Genomic DNA, 27,709 nt, shown 5'->3' with positions numbered 1-27,709 from the left:
GTTTTCACCGGCTCTTCCTGCATAGTTTGTGTTTGCAGTGCAACACACCAAACCAGCAACAGGAAATATGTTGTCTGGAAAGTAGCAAAAGAAAGTTTTGCCATGAAACGTTTGGTCTCCCGACTTGATCAGAAGAAGGCAGTGTATAACATCAGGTATGTAAAGAATGGCTAAAGATTGGCCTGAAAGTGGGCAGAATAGAGATGATTAGTAAATATTATAACTCGGCGAATACAAAAGATGCTCAAAAGATACACAAAGAGGACAGAGGTTAAAGATGGACCTTTAGGTTATTATATAATATATTGTAAGCAATAAGTAGAAAATTTGTCATGATAAGAATAGGAGATGCAAAATTCTGAACTCGTATCATGTTGCTTTTTTCCCCCTCACACCTAATATCTTAGCATACTCATTTTGACCCTTGTAATACCAAAGGATCTGTGAATGAATATATAATGTTTAATAAAAATAAAAAATAAAAAAAACCTGTTCTAAGGGTATGCGAACCTTTGTAATCAATTGAAAGGAATATTTATTCTTTATACCACAGCGCTGCTGAATATGCCATTCTGATTGGTCACATGGTGGTGATTAACTTCCTATTTTCTAACAGCAGATCTGATAGTAGTTCCGGTCATAAGGCAAATCACAGGTTTAAATTAATGCGCTTGTTCTAACGTTATTGTTTCTATAGTAACAGCTCATTCACAGGAATGCACTGAAAAAAGTGCAGTTGTTGATATGGTGAAATTTTCTTTAAGTACACACATGTTGCATTTTGGAAGGAGTCTCCCCAGTGTAAACACTTTGTAACAGTCAGAGGCAAAGTTGTTTCTTTAGGTTTTCTGCCACAGGAAAGTCTTCAGGACCAAAGAGATTAACCTCCATGAGACGTCTTATTTCAAGAGAGAGAGAAAAAAAGGGGGCGGTGAGGGAATGTCCGTTTATAGTGTCTTACGTAAGAGAGACCCGGAACTAACTTGTTTAATGAACATTCTACAACATTAAAGTGCAAAACCTATTATGGCTTTGAAACGTGTCTAATTTTGTTTTAAAGGTCTCATACAATAGATTTTCATGCGTCCAAGGTCAAAAAACACTTCAATGTGCTCATAATTTTAACTTCAGCATTACCTCCCCCCCCCCCCAGTATCACAAACAACTCGTTCACTGATCTGTTCTAAAGGATTCACTCTCAGCTCCTCCTTTCAGAGAGCATATTCTGCTCTGATTGTTCAGATGTCCCAGTCTGTTGTGATTGGTCTACCATTGTCAGCTAGTTTCAAAAAGGAAACGCCCACTACCATAACGAGTTTCAGCTCCGTCTGTTCGCGAGCAGCTGATGAAGACCAGAGGCGAGGTTTTTTGTTACAAACCTACGTAGGTTAGATCAGGAAGTAAAGTCTGGAATCACTAAAGACTCATTTCAGCTGTTCAGAATCGGTTCCTTCTTTTGGGATTCAATAACTCAGTTTGTCGTGCGCTTTGATTTTTGAAACTTTGCAGATGTTTTTACATTCACAAACAGCTCTATAACACACTACATGAAAGGTGATATTTGAAAAACCATATTAGGTGCACTTTAAATGTAAATACAGAGTGTCCCAAAAGTCTCCACAAACAGGGGAAATGAAGACTTTTTAGTAAAATTTCTTCCAAAATTTTCATACTCAGTTTATATTGTATAGATGTTTTTCAGATAGCTTTTAAGAACACCTTTGACAACAGAAGAATGTATTGAAATCATTCTCACAACAGGATCGGGAAGCTGTCGCAAGGTTGCTGAAACATGGTGAGCACATCACACACACAAACACACACACACACACTCACGACACTGCTGCCAAACTTATTAACAAATTCAAAAAGACTGGAAGTGTTGCGGACCGACCGAGAAGTCGATGTCCACAAACATCCACTGACGAAGGCACAACCGTCGTAGTGCTGCCAAATTGTACATAATCCCCTATGAATGGAGGCTTTTGGGACATGTTGTATAAATGCTTAAAAGTACGATGTAATGCTCTTTAATAAATAAAACATTCAAATCATTGGCAAGACGCTGTGGTATAAGAGGAATAAAACACTTCAAGATGTGCTCTTATAGCAAAATAAACAACTTCAGCACCCTACGGTTGATTATTTTCCCATAACACAATGCTCATCCGTGTTTTTTTCCCTTACTTAATTGGCCCATTTTGTTACTTGTATAAAGAAATATCTGTGAAACCTAACACATTTAATTCCAATTACACTAACAATTGAAGCATGTTTAAATGTCACTGTTGTCTTAAAATCATCATGGCAACCAGTTAATAGCATAATAATCCTTCTATAATAAATGGATATTTCTAGAAGAGAGTACACGCAGATCGAATCAACTTTATCAAAAAATCGTCCCTTTAATTCCAATAAATATGAGAAAAATGAACAGTGATACACACACACACACACACACACACACACACACACACACACACACACACAAACTCTATGTACAAACAGTAGCACCATGCACGTTCATTACACAAACCAGTAATGACGATCAGTCTAGGATTCGCACCGAAACAAAAACACCTCACTACAGAAACACTGTTCACACTGTTCTCAGCAGTAACATACACATCTGACACTTCTTCACTGCTATTATTTTGTCCTAACACGACTATAACGTTGGAGACGATCTTACCTGATGGAGCTGCTTCAAATGAAAATGAGAAGAAAATAACGGCTGTCTTTAGAACACGTATGAAAAGGAATTCTGGAACTTTCACGGCAGTTACAGGAGAAGAACACCATCAGGGCATTTATTAATGTACTGTACAGCTGCAGCTAACACCATGAGACAACACTGTCTCTCTGCATAGTCCACCTATCTGCTATGAAGTGTCACTAGTCTGGAGAAACACTGGTTCTTGGCTCAGATTGATCTGTCCCTGTGGTCAACCGTCACTGTCCTTCTTGAAGTGTCACCTCCCCAAGGCAGAAGACTTTCCTGGATCTTTTTGCGCAGCTTGATAATGATGCACGACGAACATAAGACCGGATGTTTGTGAGTGATGATGGTCATTACAAAGGCACTGGCAGAATCAGACAGCCAAAGGACGAGGCCATGCTGCTGATGGGCTGGGGAGATGCAGGAAGTCAGTCCTGACTGGTGCGTCTCTTCTCCAGCTTCTGTTTGAGCTCCTCTGTGAAAGCTGCTGGAATGTTACAAGTGAGTCAGGCTCAAATTCCTTTAAATATTGTATTAAAATTTCAATTACTTTAATGATACGCACAAGTGTAAAAATGCAGTCAAATAATAATGAGCCTATAATGTTATACTACTACAGACATAAACATTAGGAGTAGTGGGAAAAACTGTGCAAAGTCCAATATAATCCAAAAGAGGCTGTATCACAGTTCTATCAATACATTTTGTGTTTCAGATTTTTACAGTTATTTATACTGAAATGTTTGAATTTAGATTTCTACTGGGGATCCATGTAAAAAAAACCAAAAAAAAAAAACCATTACAACTTATCTTCCGGTACAATGATCAGCCATAACATTAAAACCATCTGCCTAATATTGTGTAGGTCCCCTTTGTGCCAGCAAAACAGCTTTGTCCCATCGAGGCATGGACTCCAGAAGACTTCTGAAGGTTTGCTGTGGTATCTGGCACCAAAATTTCATCAGCAGATCCTTTAAGTTCTGTAAGTTGCGAGGTTGGGCCTCCATGGATCGTATTTGTTTGTCTGGCACGTCCCACAAACGCTCGATCGGATTGAGATCTGGGGAATTTGGAGGTCAAGTCAACACCTTGAACGCTTTGTTATGTTCCTCATACTGTTCCTGAACAATTGTGGCAGTGTAGCAGTGTGCATTATCTTGCTGAAAGAGACCACTGCCATTAGAGAATACCGCTGCCATGAAGGGGTGCACTTGATCTGCAATAATGTTTAGGTAAGTCGTATGTGTCAAAGTAACATCCACATGAATGTCAGGACCCAAGGTTCTCCAGCAGAGTGTCACACTTCCTCCGCTGGCTTGCCTTCTTCCCATAGTACATCCTGATGCAATCTCTTCCCTTAGGTAAGCGACGCACACGCATCAGGCTGTCCACATGATGTAAAAGAAAACGTGATTCCTCAGACCAGGGCACCTTCTTCCATTGCTCCATGGTCCTGTTCCGAAGGTGCTTTCAGCAGTGAAGAGGGGTCAGCATGAACACTCTGAACTGTCTGCAGCTACACAGGCCCATACTCAGCGAGCTGAGATGCACGGTGTCTTCTGACACATTTCTGTCACAGCCAGCATTAACTTTTTCAGCAATTTGTGCTACAGTAGATCTTCTGTGGGATCAGAGCAGATGGGCTAGCCTTCGCTCCCCAGGCGCATCAATGAGCCTTGGGCGCCCATGACCCTGTTGCCGGTTCACTGGTGGTTCTTCCTTGCACTTTTGGTAGGTACGGTACTAACCACAGCATACTGGGAACACCCCACAAGACCTGATGCTCTGACCAAGTCATATCACAAATCACAATTTGGCCCTTGTCAAAGTTGCTCAGAACCTTACGCTTCCCCATTTTTTCTTCTTCCAACACATCAACTCCGAGACCTGACTGTTCACTTGTGGCCTAATATATCTCACCCCTTAACAGGTTGTAACAAGAGTCACTGTTATTCACGTCACCTGTCAGTGGTTTTAATTTTATGGCTGATCTTTGTATATGCTCACTAAATAGGGTACACCATAATGGCAATCTAGAACCTACATGGTGCACTACATGACCAATAAAACAACATTTGACATTCAGGCATTCAACGTGTTTAGTGAATGTCATTATAAATATATATTTGTTTCGACAGCCTTAAATAAACGTATATACATGCACACATATATAGTAAAGCTGATTGTGTAAGGTGTGTGTGTTCTTGTGTGACATGCTCAATGTTATATTTCTTGAGCTTCTCATAAACCTTGTCTCTGTGTGTTTGTGGAACTGAAACGGCATTGTTGAATTGTTGAACGCTGTCGAATTCTTGATTCTGATTGGTTCAGAATACCTGTTCATTTATTTTGATGAGCAACCAGCGAATACGGACATCATGCAGAGGTTTCGCTTAGCAAAATGTTCCTGTAGTTGTGCTCGATACAAAACTACAAAGAGTATGTGAGCTTGTAATCTCACAAAAGTGGAACACTCATCTCAACACTGTATATACTGAGGCCTTATGTCTACTGAAGTCTACACACTGAATCACACCTCCCCGTTGATGATTATTTTCATGAAACAGCATGCCCCATAATGTTTTATTCCATACTCGGCCATCACTGGGTCGAAGGACTGATTTTGTGTGTGTGTGTGTGTGTGTGTGTGTGTGTGTATGTATATGTGTGTTCTATGCGCACACACTCACTCTGTGCTAGCGGTGAGGGCGAGGGTGAGAGCACCAGTCGTCTCATAGGGCTGGATGGCGAACCTGGAGGGCTTAGTGATCTTTGAGATGGGCTGGGAGATTTAGAGTGAGACCTCAAAGTCCATCTCTCTGACCCTGCTCAAAACACACACACACACACACACACACACACACACACACACACACACACACACACACACACGCGCATGCACGCACACACACAAGCACACACACAGTGCAGAAAAATGGTATACATGAAACTTAGACACTGATTGTCTGAGAGTAAAATGCTGAGGTGAGGTGAGGTCTTGTACCTTTCGGGGGCAGTGAGGGTCCTCTGGAGAAAGTGCCAGTGGGTGCACAGTGTAGCATTCGCTCTCCGTTCTCATCGTTGGATGAAATGTATGCTAGACAAGAAATGAGGAATTTTCAGCATGCAAATCAAGAAAGGCAGAGCAAAGCCATGGAAATCAGTAACCAAGAAATGATTCACTAAATGTGCATGTGTGTTGCATTAATACGATTCTCATTAGGATTCTTCTCCAGCATGGTCATGTTTGTCCATGTTTGCGACTTGGCATACTGATGTTCTCTTGATAAGATGCAGTGTGTGTGTGTGCGCCAGACATACTGATATTCTCTTCATAAGGCTCCTCCAGTAGAAAAGGCTGAAGTGTCCCAGCTGTTTTTTCGACTAGTGCGTTAATGACATCATAAAGGGTGGGACACGGGATCTGCCGAGACACACACACACACACACACACACACACACACGGTGATGCAGATGCATTCCCTCCAGTATCAACATCACACTTACTTTATTATCTTATCTAGCTGTTTATACATCCCTACATACCGGGTTTTCCACATCGATGATGTAACCTCCCTGAGACTTCTGGGTAACCCGATAGTGTCTGAACACCGAGCTGTGGAACGTTCAAAAAGCAGAAAGCAGCAGAGTGTGACTGAGAATGTAACTGAATCAGGGAAAGTAAAATAAATAAATAAATAAAACCATGAGAGAGATCCTGAAGTGGTAAAGGAGATGCTACGAGGGAAAGTCTGGGAGTAAAAATAGAAATGCCGTCTACAATACTGTATAGAGAGAGGCGGATAGGGAGAGAGGTGTTTTAATGACGTATCATACCCATTAAGGTCTTGTCGTGTGGTTACTGCAAGTGACGTGCCGTCTCTGCCCGGTCTTAGCAACATGTTCCCACAGTCTGGGTGACGCTCTAACAGAACCTCGGCTTCTGTACGAGAGACAGGCCTGAAACAACTGATCCAGACAGAAAACACACACACACACACACACACACACACTCAATTAATACATAAGTTAAATAGATTGGCTGACAAGTGAATATGATAATCTAATAAGTAATAAAACATGCAGTTATAGGAAAATAATCAACAAACGTTGATGCTGTTTCCACCTCAATGTGGATGATTTTCCTATAGCAGCACATCCTAAAGTGTTTTATGCTGCTTATACTTACACTGGAGACTAGTGGAGACTAATAAATGCTAAATAAACGTCTTTTTGCTGAAATCTTCACCTTCATACGATAATTTTCCTTTCTCAAATACCAACATTAATACAGCACATTAATATAAACCTGTGATTTGCCTTATAGCTGGCAATACTGTCAGAGCTGCTGTTCGAAAACAAATCAACACCTTCCAACCAATCAGAATCAAGAATTCGACAGCATTTTGGTATAAGCAAAAGTACACAAAAACAGTCCCCTACGAAACTATTGGAACGGCAAGGCCAATTCATTGTTTTTGTTAAATACTGAAGACCTTTGGGTTTGAGATCAAAAGATGAATATGAGAAGAGAGTTTAGAATTTCAGCTTTTATTTCCTGGTGTTTATATGTAGATGTTAAACAAAAGTGGAAGGTTTTAGACTGGCCAAGTCAACCACCAGACCTTAACCCAGTTGAGCAGTATTTCACCTCCTGAAGAGGAGACTGAAGGGAGAACACCCCCCCCCCCCCCACCCACTGAACAAACAAGAACTGAAAGAGGCTGCAGTAAAAGCCTGGAAAAGCATCATAAAAGAAGAAACCAACAATTTGGTGATGTCAGTAAGTCGCAGGCTTGATGCAGTCACTGCAAGCAAGGGATTTGCAACCAAATATCAAGTGTCATTTATTTGAATTTACTTAAAGACTTATCCTTTCCTATACTTTTGCTCACCTAGAAATTGGGTGGTCTAATACAGAATGTTCTATGTTTTATGCTGTGGAACACATCTAGATCTAAACACTAGGAAATAAAAGCTGAAATCCTAAACTCTCGTCTCATATCCGTCTTTTAATCTCAAACCCAAATGTCTCTGGTGTATAGCACAAACAAATGAATTGACCTTTCCAATTCATTGTCCCTTCCCATCACCCCTCCCCCCATATTTCATGCCTTGAAATAAAAGAATGAAATTTTTAATAAAACAGAATCTCATTTAAAAATCAACCAAATAGGCTTATCAGCCATCTTGTTCCTCTTGATCTTATGAACACAGAAATTCTACAGAGAATTTATAACCGGAGTAATTGTACCTACAACTAAACAAACAAAAAGATGAAAAAAAAAAAAAGTTAACAGTTGAACAAAAATGATTATTATTATTATTATTAATGACCATTTTTATTCTTTCATTGAACCATGAATATACAAACGACAGCATCTCTGGACGAGGAAATACTTACGCAGGGATCTCTCCCACCAGAGGGAGGGAGAGGGGAGATGAAGGGGCTCTCGAGAGCGATCGTGCTCTTCTTCTCTGTCTCTCTTTCTCCACCACCTCCTTTAGCATGTGCAGTTGCCCGGGCAGCAGGGTTAGAGTCGTGGGCACTGCCAGCTGAGGACCAGATGCAGGAAATCACTTACTGATATGTTAATACACAGATAGAAACGTTGTTCATTTTTTCAATTCATTCATTCCCTTATCAGCACCCTGATAATGTAGGGTTTGTGTATGTCAGCACTTTGGATTTAAACCGAAACAAAGGCAGTAAGGTCAAAACGCAGAATATCGAAGCTTTAATTCAAGGCTTTGGATATCCAGATTGGTGTTTTATTTTCTGAGGCTTCATTTGAATAGCATTAGCCGTAGCATATGAGGAACTACTGTAACTTTAAATAATTTTTATCTTGATTTTAGTGGCACATGTGGCTTTCTGCATTCAAAAAAGATTTTTGCCACCTCTATGAATACATAGGAGAAAAATGTACAACCCCAATTCTAAGTAAGTTGGGACAGTATGGAAAATGCTAATAAAAACAAAGAGGAGTGATTTGTAAATGTACTTTGACTTGTATTTAAAAAAAAAAAAAGTGTAAAGACAAGGTATTTGATGTTTTACCTAATCAACTGCATAGTTGTTTTTGAAGGTAAATGCTTATTTTGAAATTTATGCACGTAACACGTTACAAAAAAGTTGGGACAGGGACCATTAAGACTAATAGCGATGTGACAAGTTGAAATGAGAAGGTGAATTGAAACAGGTGAGGCAATCGTCTAATCATAGTATATAAGGAGCCTTCAAAAACGGCCTAGTCCTTCAAGAGCGAGGATGGGTCGAGGCTCGCCAATCTGCCAACACTTTGAGAAGAACATTCCTCAAAGACAAATTGGTAGGATTTTGGGCATTTCACCTTCTACAGTGTACAATATAATTCAAAGATTCAAGGAATCCGTTCAAATCTCCACATGTAAAGGGAAAGGCCAAAAACCACTTCTGAATGCGTGTGATCTCCAATCCCTCAGACGTCATTGCCTTAAAAACCGTCATGAGTCTGTAATGGATGTCTGAACAGTATATAATAATTCGAGATGTGGAATTTGCATGCTGTCTTATAAATTAAAGATATAACCAAAGCAGCTGGCATTGATGCTTGTTATTCACCACAAGACCACTGAAAGTGACTCAGAATCATTAAGGATTAAAGGACCATTGAGGATCAAGTGCTCAACAGATTACAAATACTCAGACAGTCTAGCCTAAACAGAATATTTACAAAAACCTCAGAGATTTTTTTTTTAACCAAGCAATATAAATCATAATTAAACAGAAAAACGGTTACCATTTGATGCTCTGAACAAAGCCTAAACAAAGATTAGCCTGGACATGATTTGTAGAAAGATGGTGGCATGGGGACTTCTACAGTAGCTGCTAGTGGAACTGAATTATCCGATTTTTTTTAATGCATGTGATATCTAATGAAACTGCTCAGATCTTATCAAAAAGCCTTAACGCTCAGTGAGCTCAGTGAGGCTGTGCAATGGCCGGGGAATTTCCCAGGACAAAAACAGGATTGTTCTTCACTGGCTAAGTCAATCAGCTGACTGGAATGCAACCGAGGATACTGATGATCTCACTCCAAGTAAGACAGAAAGCCTGCAAAAACAAGTAGGAACTTGAATTTTTTTAAAATCACCACAACAAAAGACTTCCATATTCCAGGTCATGATCCTAAAATAATGGCCAGTTATTTTGTATGCATCACCCAATACTGACATTTTGCCTTTTAAGTGTTAACATCAAAAAGTGCGGTACAAAACAGAGCCAATAAATGTGCTCATCAACAGTACGGTATGGTGCAGGAGATAACCCAATGTAACCACAAGTCAAAATAAAGACCACTTAATGCTTTAAACAACTTTTTATTCATCCATCAATTTTCCGTACTGCTTATCCTACACAGGGTCACGGGGGAGCCTGGAGCCCATCCCAGGGAACTCAGGGAACAAGGCAGGGGACACCGTGGATGGGGTGCCGACCCATCGCAGGGCACAATCACACACATTCATACCCTACAGACAATTTGGAAATGCCAATCAGCCTCCAATACATGTCTTTGGACCAGGGGAGGAAACTGGAGTACCTGGAGGAAACCCCCAAAACACGGGGAGAACATTCAAACTCCATGCACACAGTGCAGAGGCGGGAATCGAACCCCCAACCCTGGAGGTGCAAGGCAAATGTGCTAACCTCCATAACCTCCCCACAAAAACAATCTCCCCACAAACAAATATGATCCAATTATGAATGTGATTATGTTGGTCTGCTAAATGAAATTTCTGTATTTCTACATTGTTATGCTCCATTCTGTTATATAGCAAAAACTTATATTACTTATGCTATCTATCTAATAAATATATATATATATATATATATATATATATATATATATATATATATATATATATATATATATATATATATATATATATATATCACTATAGGGTTGTTCCATGTTTTAAAAGTGGATGTTCTGGACTATCTGCTATCTGTATTATGACTGATGATTAATGTTTGTAATATGTTTTATAATGTTGCACTCACATCCACTACAGAGTAGAGGAAGCCTTTCCACAACTCTCGTGCCTCCAAGTTAGGAGCCTGAGAAAAGAAAAAAGAAAAGACAAAAAAAAAAAGACAGTGAGAGGGAGAATCATCTGAATGTTTCATCATGCAATGAATTTTTCATAACGCAAGGATGTTTCACAGCAGTTCAACACAAATCCGTGCAAATCTGTGACTGCTGTATCAATAATTTAGTCAACATTAACCTCGCTGTCTGTAGTTGTAATATGAGGCAGTCATGTGACTTAGTTGGGACAAAGACAGACCCTAAAGCAGTCTCATGACCGTAATTCGGCATACAGAAGTGACTGCCACGAAAATCCTCGTAAAACCAGAAAGACTAAACTTAAGATGAATTTCCAGTTGCAAAAGTGTCACCTACTGTACAGTAAGCTCTAATTAAAAACCAGCGCACTTTCCAGGAAGCAGATGACCAGGAGGCTGTTGGATTAACTCCAAATGTTGATAGTTGATAGATGGATTTATTGAAGTATCTGGAAATCCTAGGAGAAAACGTCATGCCGTCTGTGAGGAACCTGAAGCTTGGGCGTCATTGGACCTTCCAACAGGACAATGATCCCAAGCATACCTCAAATTCCACCAAGGCTTGATTACAGAAGAAGTCCTGGAAGATTCTACCTTGTTCAAATCCGACCATAGATTTTCTATGGGGTTCAAGTTAGGTGACTGTTATCCCCATAGAAAATCTCTGGTGGGATTTGAAGAAGGTGGTTGCAGCATGCAAACCCAAGAATATTACTGAACTGGAGGCCATTGCTCATGAGAAATTGGATAATATTCCTCAGGAACGCTGCCAGAAGATATGCATCTCGTTTGCAGCAGGTCAGAACAGCAAAAGTTTGCTCTACTAAGTACTAAAGATGCTTGCCATGAAGGGGTTGAATACTTTTGAGACCGGAGAAATCACTATAAGTTGCATTTTCAGTTGAATTTGGGGAAACCAATATGATATATATAATATTTGACTTCATGTGAACTCACAGTTAGTTTTATCTCTCCATCCTTCATGCGTAAATTCATTCTAGCTGCCTCCAGATTCCTGTCCCGACTGCAGTCATCGATCAGAGACACAAACCCACTCAGGTCCAGTTTCTCGACATACTGCATGGAAACACACACACACACACACACACACACACACACACACACAAGCTTAAAACTGTTCTCAAGGATAATTCATAAATCTCTTTTAATCTAATATCAACCATCTTAGTTAGACTGAAGACTGTATGTGTGCAAAAATTTGCACCCCCCATGGTTTCTGAGTGAAAAAGTGCAGCAATCAAAGATCAGCAAACAAACAAAAACAATTTGATAATTTTTTTTTTGCATTCAAACGTATATTGTTTAACGAAATCAGATCTCAATGTGTTCTCTTTCCCCTAACGATCCTCGTCATTTTTCATAAAAGAATAGTACAAATTCACTGTATTGCTTACATGAGTGTCTTTCGCATTGTTGAAGAAGTATAAGGTATTGCCACACAAACATGTCCACAGTCGTCGGGACACCTGCGTCATAAGAGAAAGAATTGTGGTTATGTATGAATAATTATTCTAGATTTTACAAAGATTCTCAGCAAGACTTAGTGCTCAATATTTTTCTTTGAATTTTAAGGTGCATTCAGCAAGACTGATCAAACGTTGTCCAGATTAGGTCTCTAAGGATTAAACAGAGTTGAGTTGAACAAGTTATAACCCTATAAACACACAGAATTTGGCTCATACTGATTTAATAATGGTCAAGCGTGCCTTTGCTGTCCTGATTTTTCTTGTAATGACTATTTGAGATTTTACAGTAAACTATGGTATTAGCATCATAAGGTACACGATAAGCCATTCAGCCATTCGAAAGTCAAGTTTTAACCGTATAAACATGCGGAATTCTGGTCATACTGATTTGTGAGACGTAAAACAACATTTTAAACCTTTCCAGGATCGACATCGCTAATTCTGTGTCTGGCTTCATCACCATCAATGAAATAAATTACTCCATCATGGAAAACCGCTATCAGTGTTTATTCTGGGTTTTACTATGTTTGTTGTCGTTAGGTTTTTCGATCCACTGTGTGTTTTTTAGTTAAAGGTATATTTATCTGGCTGCGCTGGGTGCTTAGCGCAATGTTTTTTTTTTCCTTTCTGAACAAACTGAGATTGGGGTGGAGTGACGGGGCGTTGGGGCAAGAGCATAACGATGGCTTAAAAAAAAAAACAAAAAAAAAACCACAACACCCAGAAGTGTTTTTTTCCCCACATGTAACTTTTCATTCAATTCTTTTTTAATGAATTCATATGACAAACATGGCCATGTTCTTGTTGCTACAAACATCCTAATGGAAAACACTGATATTGTAGACTGAGCATAACCATAAATATCAGTTTTCAATAATAATAATAATAATAATAATAATAATAATAATAATAATAATAATAATCCCTCCAGTCTCTAGAAATAAAATTTCTATCTCTGTCCTGTTGTCTTAAAAAACACTGGGTTTAGCATTAAATCCCAATTTTCACAACTTAGAAGACTTCCTATATTTATCATCTGTCTTTTCAGCATCATCATCATCATCATCATCATCATTATCATCCAAACTCTTGAAACAAACAGTGAAGCAGTGTACTTTCTACATAGATTACAGATTCACGCTTTCTCTTAATTCTCTCTGGCTTGTTTTGCCAAATCCAAAGCTCAGGGGCAGCTCAAAGCCCCGAGGGCAACATGGAGCACAGCTGTCTCTCTCTTACACACACACACATCCACACACACACCCTCCATCTATACATTCAACCCTGCCCCCCACCCAACAACCCCCTTCACACACCCACTGCACCTGAACCCCCCGAATATTTATTTTCCAATCTGTCTAGCTTTCTTTGTCTTTGAATTTCGTCTATTACATTTAATTTAAGAGCCAGCTGATGCCTTAAACATTAACACTTAGTCATAAATCATATTATACACACCATGAAGTAGGCAGGGAATGATACAACCAGCAATCTGCAGTGTGTGTGTGTGTGTGTGTGAGTGAGAGAGAGACTAATAAGAGCCCTCAGTGGAGAATGAATGATGACATTGTATACGCCAGAATCCCATTATACACCAGTGATAACAAGATTAAAACAAATATCAATACAAGTTGTTCCTTTTGTACATCACAGTTAGAGACCCTGCTGAATTTATTATGGTACACATGAAAACTTTGGGAAAGTATACAGTATCTGGCCTTATTTTGTGAAGTCTTGGTGAACTTGAACTGCATGTAGACAGCATGTCTTGGTTTACTAATTTAAAAAAAAGAGACCTGGTAAACATTTTATTTTAAACGTTATTATACTTTTACTGATAAGGTGCAAGGTTTGTGTACAAGTGCAATTTTACAAGGTTTGACAATTTTATTTCTTTAAAGGACGCTATATGGAAGGCTATGTGCAAACATTAACCACCCCATACATCAAGAAATCTATTCAAACATGGCAACTGTCTTCCAAATTCGTTGTTTTTGTGGAAGATATTGCCATTTTATTATACGATGTGCTTTGGGTTTCATTTATGTTTGACATATTTTTAATGATTTCTTAGCTTTTGTGCATTAATCAGTGTTTGTAGCCTCTCCCTGGCAATGATCTGTTTATATTTACAGTGTTGTCTATATGTAAACAATATTGTTGTCTCTCAATTTGTAGATCTCGGCATTATAAATACACACACACATAATGCAGAAATCATATATAGGCCTATAATATGCCACCCTGCTGGGAAAAAACCCAATAGAAACCATCACAGAAATTCTAATGGTTTCCACTACAAATACCATTAAAACATTAAAACAATTACCGGTCCTTAATGGTATCCACTAGACATAACATGCCACCAATAGAAGGCAACAAATTACCAGTTGAGACCATTACAGTTTCCATTAAAACCAATACAATTCCCATTATAATCATTACAAATTCTATGAGGGTTTCTTTTTTTTTTTCAGCAGGGATGTCTAACCTAGGCGTTTTTTTGTGTGTGTGGGTGTGGGTGTGTGTGTGTGTGTTCTGGGTCGCTTATTAACGCGCAAGTGCAAGATTAATAGGAATATTAGATGCATTTAATTAACACCGGGTTCATCACTGAAATGTGTGTGTGTGGGTGTGTGTAAGCTGCAGTAAGGTGTGTCCATCCAGGCACCGCAACATTTAATTCTTAGTACCTAACACAAACCTACATACATACATACATACATACACGGGAAAGGGTTTACAAAACGCACATCCAAATCCGCAACCCGCAATTAAAACACCGCATATGTTACTCTACTACTGCGGGAAACAAAATGACAGCGCTAATGTGCGGGTTGGTTTCGGGTCCTCGCGCCTCCACGCAATCCTGACACCAAGAGAAGTTTTTTTTTCTTGATTCACAATGCTCTAAGCTCAGAAATAAAGCTTCTCTCATCCGATCAATCTAACCACTGTCTGTCACTCTGCCTCGCCCACTCTCTCTCTCACACACACACACACACACACTCATTCTCTCTCGCCGTCACTCTCTCTCTCTCTCTCTCATATACACACACACTCTCTCTCTCCTACATACACACACACACACACACATATATTCTCTCTCTCTCTCTCTCGTACACACACACACACACACATTCTCTCTCGTATACACACACACACACTCTCTCTCTCTCTCTCTTTCCTACACATATATACACACACACAGACAGACATGTGTGAAATAAAGCCGGTGGGTGCGACTTCACTGCAGCCGCCTTTAACCCGACATGATAAAAATCACTCTCCTACCTTCTCTTTAGGTCCCCGTTTCTCAAGATATCCCTCATAATAACAGGGCGGAAGCTGAGCTCGGCTTGTCCCGGTCCTCTGCTTCACCGGTGCCGCCATGGCCGTAGCCATCTCGGGATGTGACTGGACCGGCAGCTCGGGGACAAAGCACAGATCACTGATATGGAAAGCCGAAAGGATCAGAACGCATGAAAAGAGTTGTTCACCAGGCGTGCCAAAATCCAAGCACCCTGCACACTGTAGAACCACAAGTCCGTGGGATGGAGTAGGACCTGATCCAGCTCCACCTACCGGGGTGGAGACGAGCAAAAATCCAGGGGGTGGAGACAACTCAGTGCATCAGTGTGTTTCAGGCTGGATAAGTGCATCTTGTGGGTTAGGGTTAGAGTTATAAGAGGAGTTAGATCAGGTCCAGTTGGGTCTATGAACCCATGGCTGTATACACTCACCATCCACTTTATTAGGAACACTTGCCTATTCATGTAGTTATCTCATCAGCCAATCATGTGGCAAAAAATCCTGCAGATACATGTCAAGATCTTCGGGCAATGTTCACATCAAACATCAGAATTGGGTAAAAGTGTGATCTCTGTGACTTTAACAGTGGCATAGTTGTTGGTGCCTGATGGGCTGGTTTGAGTATTTCAAAAACTGCGGATATCCTGAGATTTTCACATACAGCAGTCTCTAGAGTTTACACAGAATGGTGCAAAAAAAAAAAAACACTGAGTAAGCGACAGTTCTGTGGGTGGAAACACCTTGATGATAAAGAGAAGTCAGAGGAAAATGGCCAGATTTAATTGAGGTGCCAGGAAAGATATACTGTAGTAACTCAAATAATCACTCAGAAAAGCATCTCAGAAAGCACAAAACATCGAGCCTTGAGGTGGATGGGCTACAACAGAAGATTCCACTTCTGTCAGCCAAGAACAAGAATCTGATGCTATCATGAGCACAGACTCGCCCAAACTGGACAGCTGAAGATTTTTTTTTTTAAATCACCTGATCTTTTTCCAGGCTTCAACCGTCCATTTTCAGCAAGTGTGTGACCATGATAGCCTCAGATTCTTGTTCTTGCCTGACAGGAGTAGAACTTTATGTGGTCTTCTTGAAGTCGCCATCTTGTTGGAGCCAGAGCATGCACAGTAGATACACCATGTGTCTGCCGTTCACCCACCCATATTGGTGATGGACACGGTACTTGATCACGTTGGGAGCGTGCACGCAAGATTATAGTTTACACAAGTGCACAGCGTTATAGTTTCCACAAGTTTATTGATTTTAAATCAATATGGGTGTTGACACCAGATGGGCTGGTTTGCGTATCTCAGAAACTGCAGATCTCCTGTGATTTTCATCCACAAAAGTTTCTAGAGTTTACACAGAATTGTACAAAAACAAAAAACATCCTGTGTGTGGTGGGTCTGAAGGCTGAAACATCTTGTTGAAAAAATGTAAGTTTCTTTGGTCAGTCATTGTGCAGCCTATCCTGGGGAAACTGTGAACAAGGTGGGGACACCCTGAATGGGACACCAGTCTATTACAGGGCACCACACTGAAAAAAAGAATTTACTTCAACGGACATCGGCTCCATGTGATTGAATTGAGTTACGTTAACACGATTTGTTTTGTGTACACAAAGTATTCTCAAAGCCCTGAATAAAATGAAACTGCCATGCTCTCACCCAAACTGAGCATCTGTTCTAAAACACATGACATAATCATGCTAATGTAATACTATAGTTATTTATTCCTGTCACAGACAGTAACCCAAGCTCAGGATCAACCCATGGACCCTGGAGTTGTGAGGGAGCAATGCTACCACTGTGGCTGTGGTATATTTACCTTCATTATATTGATTTATATATTTCTTTAAATTAAGTAGTAATGTTGTAGGTTGACTGTGGTCAGTGATGCTGCCACAGATTTTGGAAATCACTGGACGAATGTGGATGATCTAAATCTCATCCCATATGTGCCATCCAGTTAAGGTCTCTCCCCAGAAAGTTCTGGATAACCTAGCATTAAAATGGCACTAAATGCCATACCTTGACAGTGACATTTATGAGAATCATTTACACTACATTTATGGAATTTGGCAGACACCCTTATCCAGAGCAACATTCAGTTATCATTTATACATCTGAGCAGTTGAGGGTCTTGCTCAAGGGCCCAACAGTGGCACCTTGGCAGTGATAGTGTTTGAACTCATGACCTTCCGATCAGTAACACAACATCTTAACCACTGAGCTACTGCTCCAGATACATGCCTCCTCCTATATACCACTTGACTGTCTGTCTTATCAGGATGCACTGAAAAGCCTCTCACTGACTAAGCTCCAAGCGAGACAAATTGAGGGAAAAGTCAAGTGTACAGAATACCGAAGCATATGGAATAACGCAAATGAATGCCGATGACTTACTTCTTTCTGCTTGTGCAATACACCCACATGGTGGCATAGCCAGAAATTTAATTTCAGTGGTGATGAGGAAATATGCTAAATAAGATACTGCAGATGAATGAATGATAATCTACCATTAACCAGTCTTGCCATACTAATAATGCTATAATAGGTTTAGGCAGTAATATTACTTTACTTTCTTACATCATTAATATTTCACAGAAAATGATTAAAATAACCTGAAATCATATAAAACCAGATCCATGCTTCTTTTACATTTACTCCTGCAGGAAACCCATCCATCCATCCATATTCTTTACTGCTTATCCTACACAGGGTTGCAGGGAGCCTATCCCAGGGAAGTTGTATGGACACGCTGGATGTGGTGCATACCCATCGCAGGGCTATGGACAGCACTTAATCAGCTGTCTCCTCGATATCCCTGAGCTCAGAGTATTGCTAACTGGCTAGTATCTTTCAAACAGCTAACAAAATTGCACGATCCTGATTCATTAATCATGTGTCTCACCACAGCAGTTGGTAGCCAATAAGTGTGTTTAAATAAACCGAGGGACCACGCTTGGCATGGTTAATTACTGAGTAATCGTAATGATGACTTCACTGACCTGCGAAGAAGCTCATTACTGTACAAAAACCAATGTTATTTAACATGTATAGTCTTCTGTGCAGTGTTACATTGGATATAAAAAATCTACACACCCCTGTTAAAAAGTTTACACCTCTCTGGCTCTTAATGTATCGTGTTGCCTTCTTGAGCATCAGTGAATGTTTGCTTTTGTAATATTTGTGTACGATAGGGCTGCACAATTAATCGGATATCGATCGCGATTACGATTTTGACTGACCACAATTAAATGAACATGATTGACTGCGATTTTGACATTTAAAGTTCATCCTCCGTTCATAGAAAACTCTGCTGTTTTCTCCACTCACATCAAGCGCTTCCTGCACTTACAGCCAATCACATAGCACGGCGCAGGCTGACGTCATTTTGTAGTGCCAAAACACGGAAATGGTATTAGCATTTTAGCGCTCGAGCTGCCAGTTTTTCTGCAAGCTAGGGTGCTTGCGCGAGGGGAAATCATGACACTAGCATGATGCTAAATGGCACTACAGAGGTTGTCGGGGTCATTGAACCTCATCACGCCGAACATGAAAAAACTTTGCAGATAAACTCAGGGCTCTACAGTGCGAGCATTTCACTCGCATTTGCGACTGAAGTACTTTGTGCGACTGTGACTAAATATTTATTCTCACCGGTGCGAGTGACCTGTTCGGAATTGTATAATACAATCGGAATAAAAACTACAGGAAGTCCAAAATGCATCTACACCGCGCAACAGTTAATTTCACACTGCTTTTCATCTCCTCAGTCAACCGAACAAGTGTGTAAATACTGCAGAGAAGCCATTATGATGACAAGTAACTCTGCACATCATCTGCTTCTGTCAACTTCCCAATCTCACAAACCGCCACCTTTTATTGATCACGCAAAATGACCTGAACTTTCACCAGCTCGTGTAGACACAGCATCGGTTGGAGTAAATTAATAATAATGCTAACGCTACAAGGTGGGTTTAATTCAAACTTCTTTATTAAAAAATTCCTCACCAATCATAATCAAGAGTAGCAACTGTTCAGAAGGAGTACGCTGCTGCTGTCCTTCATTAACTCAAATACATAGCGTATTCACTTCATTTAAACTTAAGGTTGCCAGATATCACTAGAAAAGTCACCACCAGTTTCCATGTTTTGATTTAATACCCCCAAAACACAATATTATGAGCAGACATGGCAACACTGTACTGGGGAACCAATCTAAAAGGAACAACTGATAAACAAACAAACAGAAAACTAATAATATGTAAAGACAGAAAATGTGCTTAGTTATAAATAAATATTTTAATTTAAAAATAGCTATTATAAAAACTTCATAAAATATAAATAAAATGAGAAATGAAATAATGTTTAATTACTATGGGTTGCATTTAACATCAATTTGATATTAAGCTTGGTTCGCTATTTCCTTAGAAGGCTATTAGCCTTTTTCCTAATATGGATCATGCTTGTGTTAGTCTACTTTTAATTAGGACTCTTTATTGTTTAAGATATTTTAAAATAAATATTTTATGCTTGTATCAATTAACCAACAGTATTTCTCATTGCTATTATTTTAATTCAGTTAACAGTGACCATGAGCAGAGAGCTTACATTTAACTGTTTATGACAGGCCTCCTGATTAAAGCTTAAACAAAAAAAAGATTGGTATCTGGATATTCTGGGTACAATTTTATTTATATTTTGCTTCTACGAGATGATGCACTTTAAGGACCAGTCTAATTTGATGCAAAGATTTGTACATTAGCAGGAATGTAGCACAACATGGAGGTGAAAGCAGCAGTCTGTTTATTTAAATGTGAAAGTACAATAAAAATATGTTGTCCCTAAAATCAATTAATAATCATGATAAATAATCAAGATCTCAATATTGATCAAAATAATCGGGATTATAATTTTGGCCATAATCGTGCAGCCCTAGTGTACGAGTCCCTCAGTTGTCCTCAGTGTGAAAAGATGGATCTCAGCATCATATAGCCACTGTTGGAAAGGGCTCACATATACAGAAGTTGCTGGAAAAGCAAAGAACATGCAGGACCTGGAGGATTTTTCTGAAGAACAGTGGGCAGTTTAACTGCTCAGGACAAACAAGGGACTCATGAACAACTCTCACAAAACATAAACACAGTCGTGGATCATCCAGGTAATGACACACGGTATTGAGAATCAAGCGCGTGTAAACTTTTGAACTGGTTCATTTGTGTAAATTCAGTTATTATAGTATAGTAGAAAAGAACATTTCTGATGTGATTTATCTTAGTTTAATGTTTTTTTTTAATATCACAAAAACCTGCCATTTCAACAGGGGTTTATATCCATTACATTTATCCGTGAATAAACATTTGGAACAGTCATAAAATATTTCAGGGTAGGGTTCAGTGGTGTATTTACATTTCAAGATTGGAGAAGAGGAAGCACGTTGTGTGCGACGCCCAACAAATTACATGATTAAAGTGTTATATAAACATGTGCATAAGTATAATGTTCCTATTATGATATGTTGTCCTGTAGTCTTGCAGGACTCAGCTCATGTCGACGTTTCACTGCTTATCTTATAGGCTTCTTCTGTTTCAAACGATGGGGAATCCTTGCTATTTAATCAATGTGTGTGAGGCACGCTCATGACATCATGATATAAACATTATACTGGGGTGTGGTGTTATAAACAGATGTCTCATGATAAGAGGGCAGATTCCTCAGGAGCAGAGTCATCCCGCAGCAGTCTACATTCCCTTAAACGCCAAAGAAAACAACTTTGAGAGGAGTAATGTAGACATTCTGGCCAGAGAAAACTTGAAACTTGAAAGACTAGTAAAGAGAAGCAGCTGTGTCAAAACTGAAAGAAATATCTCAGAATAGAGAAGGAGGTCTGTGAGACCATCTATCATCTATTACCAGTGTGGTCCTGGCTTGGTTTCAAGCTAATTAAACATTTCCAGGTTACCTTATGATGTCACAGTTGTGAATAATACACAGTGTAGGAATAGCAGGGATTCACAAGTATTAAGCAGAACTGATGAAGGCATGATTGAAACTTGACACATCATGATAACAAGCCCTGAACAATGTCTTATCTCATTTTAACATGATAAAAAAAAAGTTTATTAAATGATAGTGAAGCTTTTAGCAAATGTAGGCCGTTTTGGAGCTTTTGGCCTTCCATAAACTGTATAGCAAACCAGAAAAAATTGACACGCCTCCTCTGCGTGAAATGTGGCAGCCATCATCTATCTGCAAATAGAGGCATCGTCACAGACACACAATAGTCTACTCATAGCTAATATCTGGGATGGTCAATATGGTAGGCTCTAATTAGGTTGTTCCCTTAAGGCATTTAGATCATAAAGCAACTCTTTTTTTATGATATGGAGGTAAACAAACACAAATAAAAACCTGGAGTTTGTACTTGTTTATGAGGCTAATAGCAACTCTTTCTTCTCATGTATTTTATCATGTATTTTTTTTTTTTATAGGAGTAGGACATTTCATACAAGACTTGACAATATGACAGTCACCAATATTCATAGCTCAGCCATAATTTAATGTTACATAAGGAATAAAACTGTGCTGTTATAGGAAAATCATCACTGATGGGATGGTTACCACTCTGAAGTTGACTATTTTCCAATAACAGCATATCAAGAGGTGTTTCACCTCTTATTCCACAACAATTTGCCAATGCTTACAATTTAGAATTTATTCATGAACTACACATCATACTTTTTATCCATTTCTAGTTACATTTAATGTTGAGGAACACACACAAGACAATTTAGTCCATGTTATCATATGTTAACAGACATAAACATTAATTTAAGATGTAAACATCAGACTCATTTCTCTCTCTCAATGTTAATAAACTTAAAAATACATGACATTGTCTTGTTAGAGAAACTGGAATTAACCAACCAGATCTGAGAACTCAACAGTGCTGTGGTATAATAATAAATATCCTATACACTGTGTTTTGGTTCATTATTTAAAAATAAAAGGAATCCTCAAACTACAGCACCACCTTAAAGAAGACATGTTTAATACAGTGCAAAAAATGATCAGACAATTAGTATAGTTTGGTTATAGTGTAAGAATAACTACAGTTTAAAAAGAGGAATATTTTCATTTTCAGTAGCTGCTTTATCCTGGTCAGGGTTGCTGGGGATCCGGAGTCAATCCTCAGAACGGTTGGGTGGTTGGTTGGTTGGATGGATGGAATCTCAATCTCTCTCTCTCTCTCACACACACACACACACACACTTGATTTTCCCTCTTTTCTCATTTTCAAAACAGCTTGCTTTTCTCCCATAGAACGCTCTAGTCTTCATGTTGGCTTATCCTTTTTAACAACAAATGCAGACTTCACAGGTGAAACTAAAGACTGAAACCAAGAGTAGATGTTCAGAGCTATTTATTATTTAAACAACCAATCTAACAGGACATACCTGGGTAACAAGAAACACCTGTCAGTCAGATGTTCCCAGTATTTTTGCTTACCTCCAAATAGGGTGATAAAAAGCTGAAATTCTAAACTCTCTTCTCATATTCATCTTTTGATCTAAAACCCAAATGTCTTCAGCAAAGATAAATCAATTGGCCTTGCCGTTTCAATAGTTTCAGAGGGAAATGTATATTAATAATGAATATGAGCTTTAATTTAAATTTAAGGATATTTACACACACATTGGGTGAACAGCAGCACTTTTTATATGTGAGCTCAGGGTTTAAAAGTAATTGGACAAACCAACAATCATAAATAAAATAAAAGGTTTTCCTATGCTTAATGGCTTCCAGCACTTTTGAAAAATCACCCCTCACTGTTAACTTTGCAGTCTTTGTCTGAAGCCTTGACTAAACGCGGGTTCACACTGTACGATTTGGTCATCTGAGAAATTGAGAATCTGAAAAGATTCCTGTAATCCTAGGACAAAATCTGTAGTCTTTGATCGCTAGTTTGACGTGTTCCCCGACAGCCGATTAAATTCTGGCAGTGTCAGAAGATTCGGTCCTGTAGTGTGGCTTCTCCTACTCTGTACGAGTATTCTTGCATGCATCCGTTTTTCACGTCTTGACTGTCGTACAGTCCGACATTAATGACAATGAGATCCTACAGTGTGACATGGCTTACAGCGAGGATCGTGTTCATACGGTCTGACAAGAAACAATCGCAAAAGACTATTAAAAATCTCACTGTGTGCACCCAGCTTCAGTATCATTGTGTAAATTAATTTGCAGGTGTAGTCAGAGGGGAAAAAGGCTGTTAAAGTGTAGCAGTGTTAACACAGTCTGCTGCCACCATCAGGTGAAAGGAAAAATCGCAACATGTTGGCTGGCAGGCCACTTATCATGCATTCGAATAGAGAAGCCACGGGCCAGTTAATATACGTCTACGGGGCTGGACTTTGGACACCCCTGCCATACTGGCATGTTTTTAACAGTAGGAGGAAACTAGAGAATCCAGAGGAAACCCATATTGACATTGGGAGAACATGCGAAACTCCACACAAACAGTAACCTGAACTCAGGATCGAACCTACAGCTGAGAGATGGCAGTGCTACCTTCTGAAACCCCCCACCAAATACTACCCAAGAGTAACATTAATCCACGATTCACAAGCAGAGAACAATTTTTCAAAATTCATTTTTCTGTTTTATTTACGATGAAAATATATATATATATATATATATTTTAGTCATATTCACTATAACAACAGGGAACCATTTCAAACAATAACAGGAGAGAGACACAGGCACAAACATTTTAGGCTTTAAAACTTTTCACAGATATAAACTGGATTTCAAAATGGAGCCCTTACAAGACAAGATGTTAAAGATGCATGAAAGTAAGCATGAAATTCATATAACATTATGCAATGCTCTCCAGTAGGCCTAATTGTCTTTGCAATATTTTAAAATAAAGATATTTCATTTTTGGTAGTTAACATTCCACATATGAAAAAGAATTGAAAGAGAGAAAAAAGAAAAAAAAAATATATACATCATCCGGTGACATTTGGATTTGCAGTTTAATACCTCATATAAATACCATACGGAGTGCGAGGCCATCTGTCCCTCCCCAGATTGTCCTCAGAAGCATTACAGCAGAAACGGAGAAAACCTATACATGCTATCACAACGCCCTACATTACAAAAGACCGACAGCTCATTTCTCTCTGCTGATTAAATACCCATTGAAAAAAATGTGCATGTGCTAGAGTGAACTCAGAACAGAAATGGCTCTAGTATAGAAATGGACCAGTTTTAATTAAAGCTGAATAATAAAAGATAGCAGCTAATGAGAAAATCAGAGGAAAAAACAAAACAAAAGGTTTCCTACAGAAGTTTGATCCTGATACGAGGCTAATCCTGTAGTGTCACTTATAAAACAGTCTGTAATGGACAAGCAGAGATAATACTAGCTCAGCCTAGACATGGAAGAATGAAAGATGAGTGAAAACTCTCGATATAAACCCAGATTCTTGCTCTGGCATTTAATTCCTCATTTGATGCATCAAGCAGTTTGTGAGTTTTAAAAAAAGTGCCGGTGAAAAACCCTGAAATGAAACCATGTACACACACACACACACACACACACACACACACACACACACACACACCCCATTAAAAATAGATAAGATCCTGAAATTCAATTACAGCATGCAAACTCGTAACTGGGGAGGGGATTGTGTTACGCCATAAAACCCAGAACACGTACACAGTGTGGATCAAATTCAAAGTGTATGTCACAATAGCTCAATTTCCCTATAAGGAAATTTACAAATTTCATATTACAGAAATGGACCAATCAGTAGCCTGGAAGCAAAAGCTATTTGTTGTTATTTGTAGTTGCTCAGTGGTCACCTCCCAATTCCCACCCACCCGCCAGCTCCTATCACACGATAGCTTCAACCTAACACATGCTTCCTCCGGGACACGTGATCCCAAGCAACCTCATCGTTTCAAAATGCTACTCGTGCTGGATACACTCATCAGAGCAGCGCTATCTGCCCTCTTCCATGTACATGAGCTCAGAAACGCCCACGATTTGCCAGTGTCCCGGTCGTTAACGGGCGAGAGAGGGAGTATTGCATCTCTCCCGCTCAGACAGCACGACCAATTTTGCTACCTCAGCTCTGGCACTGCTGCAATTCACACACTACAGACAACAGAGAGAACCCTTTTCTGTTGCACCACTTGGGAGCCTGTGAAATAGCTATGTGTAAACGAGTGTGCTTTAACTTCACTCTGTAGGTTTACTAACTAGGGGAGGGGAGGGAGAAAAAAACAAAACAAAAAAACAAAACAAAACAAAACAAAAAAAAAAAAAAAAACACCTTACTCCTTTTCTGACTTTCTCTAAAAACAGATCTTTTCATTTGGTATGCAGCTATATTTAAGCTTAAATTGCTTCATGGTGGTGCGCTATTCATTCCAAATCCCACTGCCTGCTGCACAACACACATCAGCTGAGGAGTGCTCGGGTTGACGGCAGAACGGTTTTTCTTGGTGAAATGAATTAGCAAACACGGATCTTCTGAATCAGGAACGAGACAGAGAACACCCTGGACGGTAGGCCAGCCCATCGCAGGGCACAATCTCACATACACTGGAAATGCCAATCAGCCTACAACACGCCACTGGACTGGGGGAGGAAACCGGAGCACCCAGAAGAAACCCTGAAGCACGGGGAGAACATGCAAACTCCCGCCCCTACGCCAACCCCGAAGGCACGAGGCAAACGTGCTAAGCACTAAGTCACTGCTCCTGCAGCCCCCTTGAAGTTAAACATGTACAGTATAAAGAATATACAGATGCTAACCAAACTCGAATACTATATTTTACGTACGATGCAAGGACAGAAGTTCATCTCATAGCGAAAATCTTTCATAGCAGATTTTTTGTTGGGGGAGCAAACACAATGTGCCAGAAGAGGATAAATCATATACATGTTCGTTTATTATAATGTATTAATGCAATTAACTGCCGAGCTACGTAATCATATTACTATAGCTACCTCTTTTGGCCATCATTCTGGTTTCTGGGCCACCAACACTTTTACTTGTTAGTGTGCTAGCTGTAAATGCATTTATACATCATAATGTATTTATGATTTGTCCACCTCTGTATCAAATCATTTCTAGTGATTTTTCATAATGCACGCACGAAGGAAACGAGAGCAATACAGAGCAATATAGGAGTTTCTTGGCCTCGATAAACGAAAAGTATGTGAGAGAAGAGAATTTAATAAATGAGGGGTTCTGTAGTAAACAAGGCAATAACAACAACAACAACAACAACAACAACCACAACAACAAAAAAGAAGCTGAAAATGCTCTGTTAGTTTTTGGTCAGATTGTCGCTCACCTCACATTAATACTCCAGGCACTTCTTCCAATCAAGTGCTGTAAACAAACATCAAGTCTATACAATCTTTCCTCATCATTTCTCCTAACCAGCTAGAGAAATGATCAAGCATTGTGAGTCAGGGTTGCAGAACTGGACTAGAAAACTACAGGGACCTCTGAGCAACACTTATCAAAAAACAAAACAAAACAAACAAACACGTTGTAGGCTGATTATGCTCTGACCATCAGCGTTGTGATCAAAAAATCTGGAGGTAAGTAACTCCTATCGAAGATCAAAATATTTGGTACAAAAAGAGCAGACGAAATCACAACTCAGAAATGCCGGTGAAAAGCTTAGACAGATACTTAAAATGGTTTCTGGGGTTGCATCATCATGGCGCGGCCACTAGAGGGCAGAGGGTACACACACAAAGAAAACCCGATTGATATAAAATACAAAGACAAGCCTGTTTAAATAACTGTGAAGGGAATAAGGAAGAGGAACAGAATCAGCAATGTGCAGCATGATTTTTTTTTTTTTTTTTAAAAGAAAAAAAAAAAAAAGACTGTTTATTATCTGAAGGATTTTTTTTTTTTTTTAGATTTAGGGAAAAATGCATACAGGATACAATATAATCTCTCTTGGCTCGGTTACTCCATCAAGATGGCAGGGTAAGAAATTTGGATATAATAGTGTTTTAGAGACCCACCTCCAATGG

At 39.3% G+C, this 27,709-nt stretch overlaps 1 protein-coding gene across 2 annotated transcripts; it reads right to left on the bottom strand.

The window, feature by feature from the left end:
- Positions 1-1,339: 1,339 nt before the first annotated feature.
- stap2a (signal transducing adaptor family member 2a) lies at positions 1,340-15,924 on the bottom strand. 2 transcript variants are annotated; one of them, XM_053652053.1, is made up of 11 exons: positions 15,611-15,924; positions 12,245-12,316; positions 11,787-11,906; positions 10,764-10,820; positions 8,124-8,275; positions 6,557-6,688; positions 6,266-6,335; positions 6,041-6,143; positions 5,724-5,816; positions 5,410-5,544; positions 1,340-3,206 (listed from the first exon to the last, which is right to left on the bottom strand). In XM_053652053.1, the coding sequence occupies exons 1-11, from the start codon at positions 15,719-15,721 to the stop codon at positions 3,148-3,150; spliced, it is 1,104 nt and encodes a 367-aa protein (XP_053508028.1). In that variant the 5' UTR covers positions 15,722-15,924; the 3' UTR covers positions 1,340-3,147. The 2 variants fall into 2 exon arrangements, with proteins under 2 accessions (XP_053508028.1, XP_053508029.1); XM_053652054.1 differs by having other exon boundaries at positions 1,340-3,203.
- Between the last annotated feature and the right edge of the window lie 11,785 nt (positions 15,925-27,709).

The sequence above is a fragment of the Ictalurus furcatus genome, chromosome 20 (genome assembly GCF_023375685.1).
Source record: "Ictalurus furcatus strain D&B chromosome 20, Billie_1.0, whole genome shotgun sequence".
Classification (NCBI taxonomy): domain Eukaryota; kingdom Metazoa; phylum Chordata; class Actinopteri; order Siluriformes; family Ictaluridae; genus Ictalurus; species Ictalurus furcatus.
The sequence above is the reverse complement of the archived record's forward strand: the minus strand, read 5'-3'. Positions and strand labels throughout refer to the sequence as shown.

Excerpts from the sequence above, each read along its gene's own strand:
- stap2a (XM_053652053.1), bottom strand. The coding sequence starts at position 15,721 with ATGGCTACGGCCATGGCGGCACCGGTGAAGCAGAGGACCGGGACAAGC. Across the intron at positions 8,276-10,763 it reads TCCTCTACTCTGTAGTGGAT|CTGGCAGTGCCCACGACTCT; the intron begins GTGAGTGCAACA and ends TCTGGTCCTCAG. Across the intron at positions 5,545-5,723 it reads ACCCTCACTGCCCCCGAAAG|GGTCAGAGAGATGGACTTTG; the intron begins GTACAAGACCTC and ends TGTTTTGAGCAG.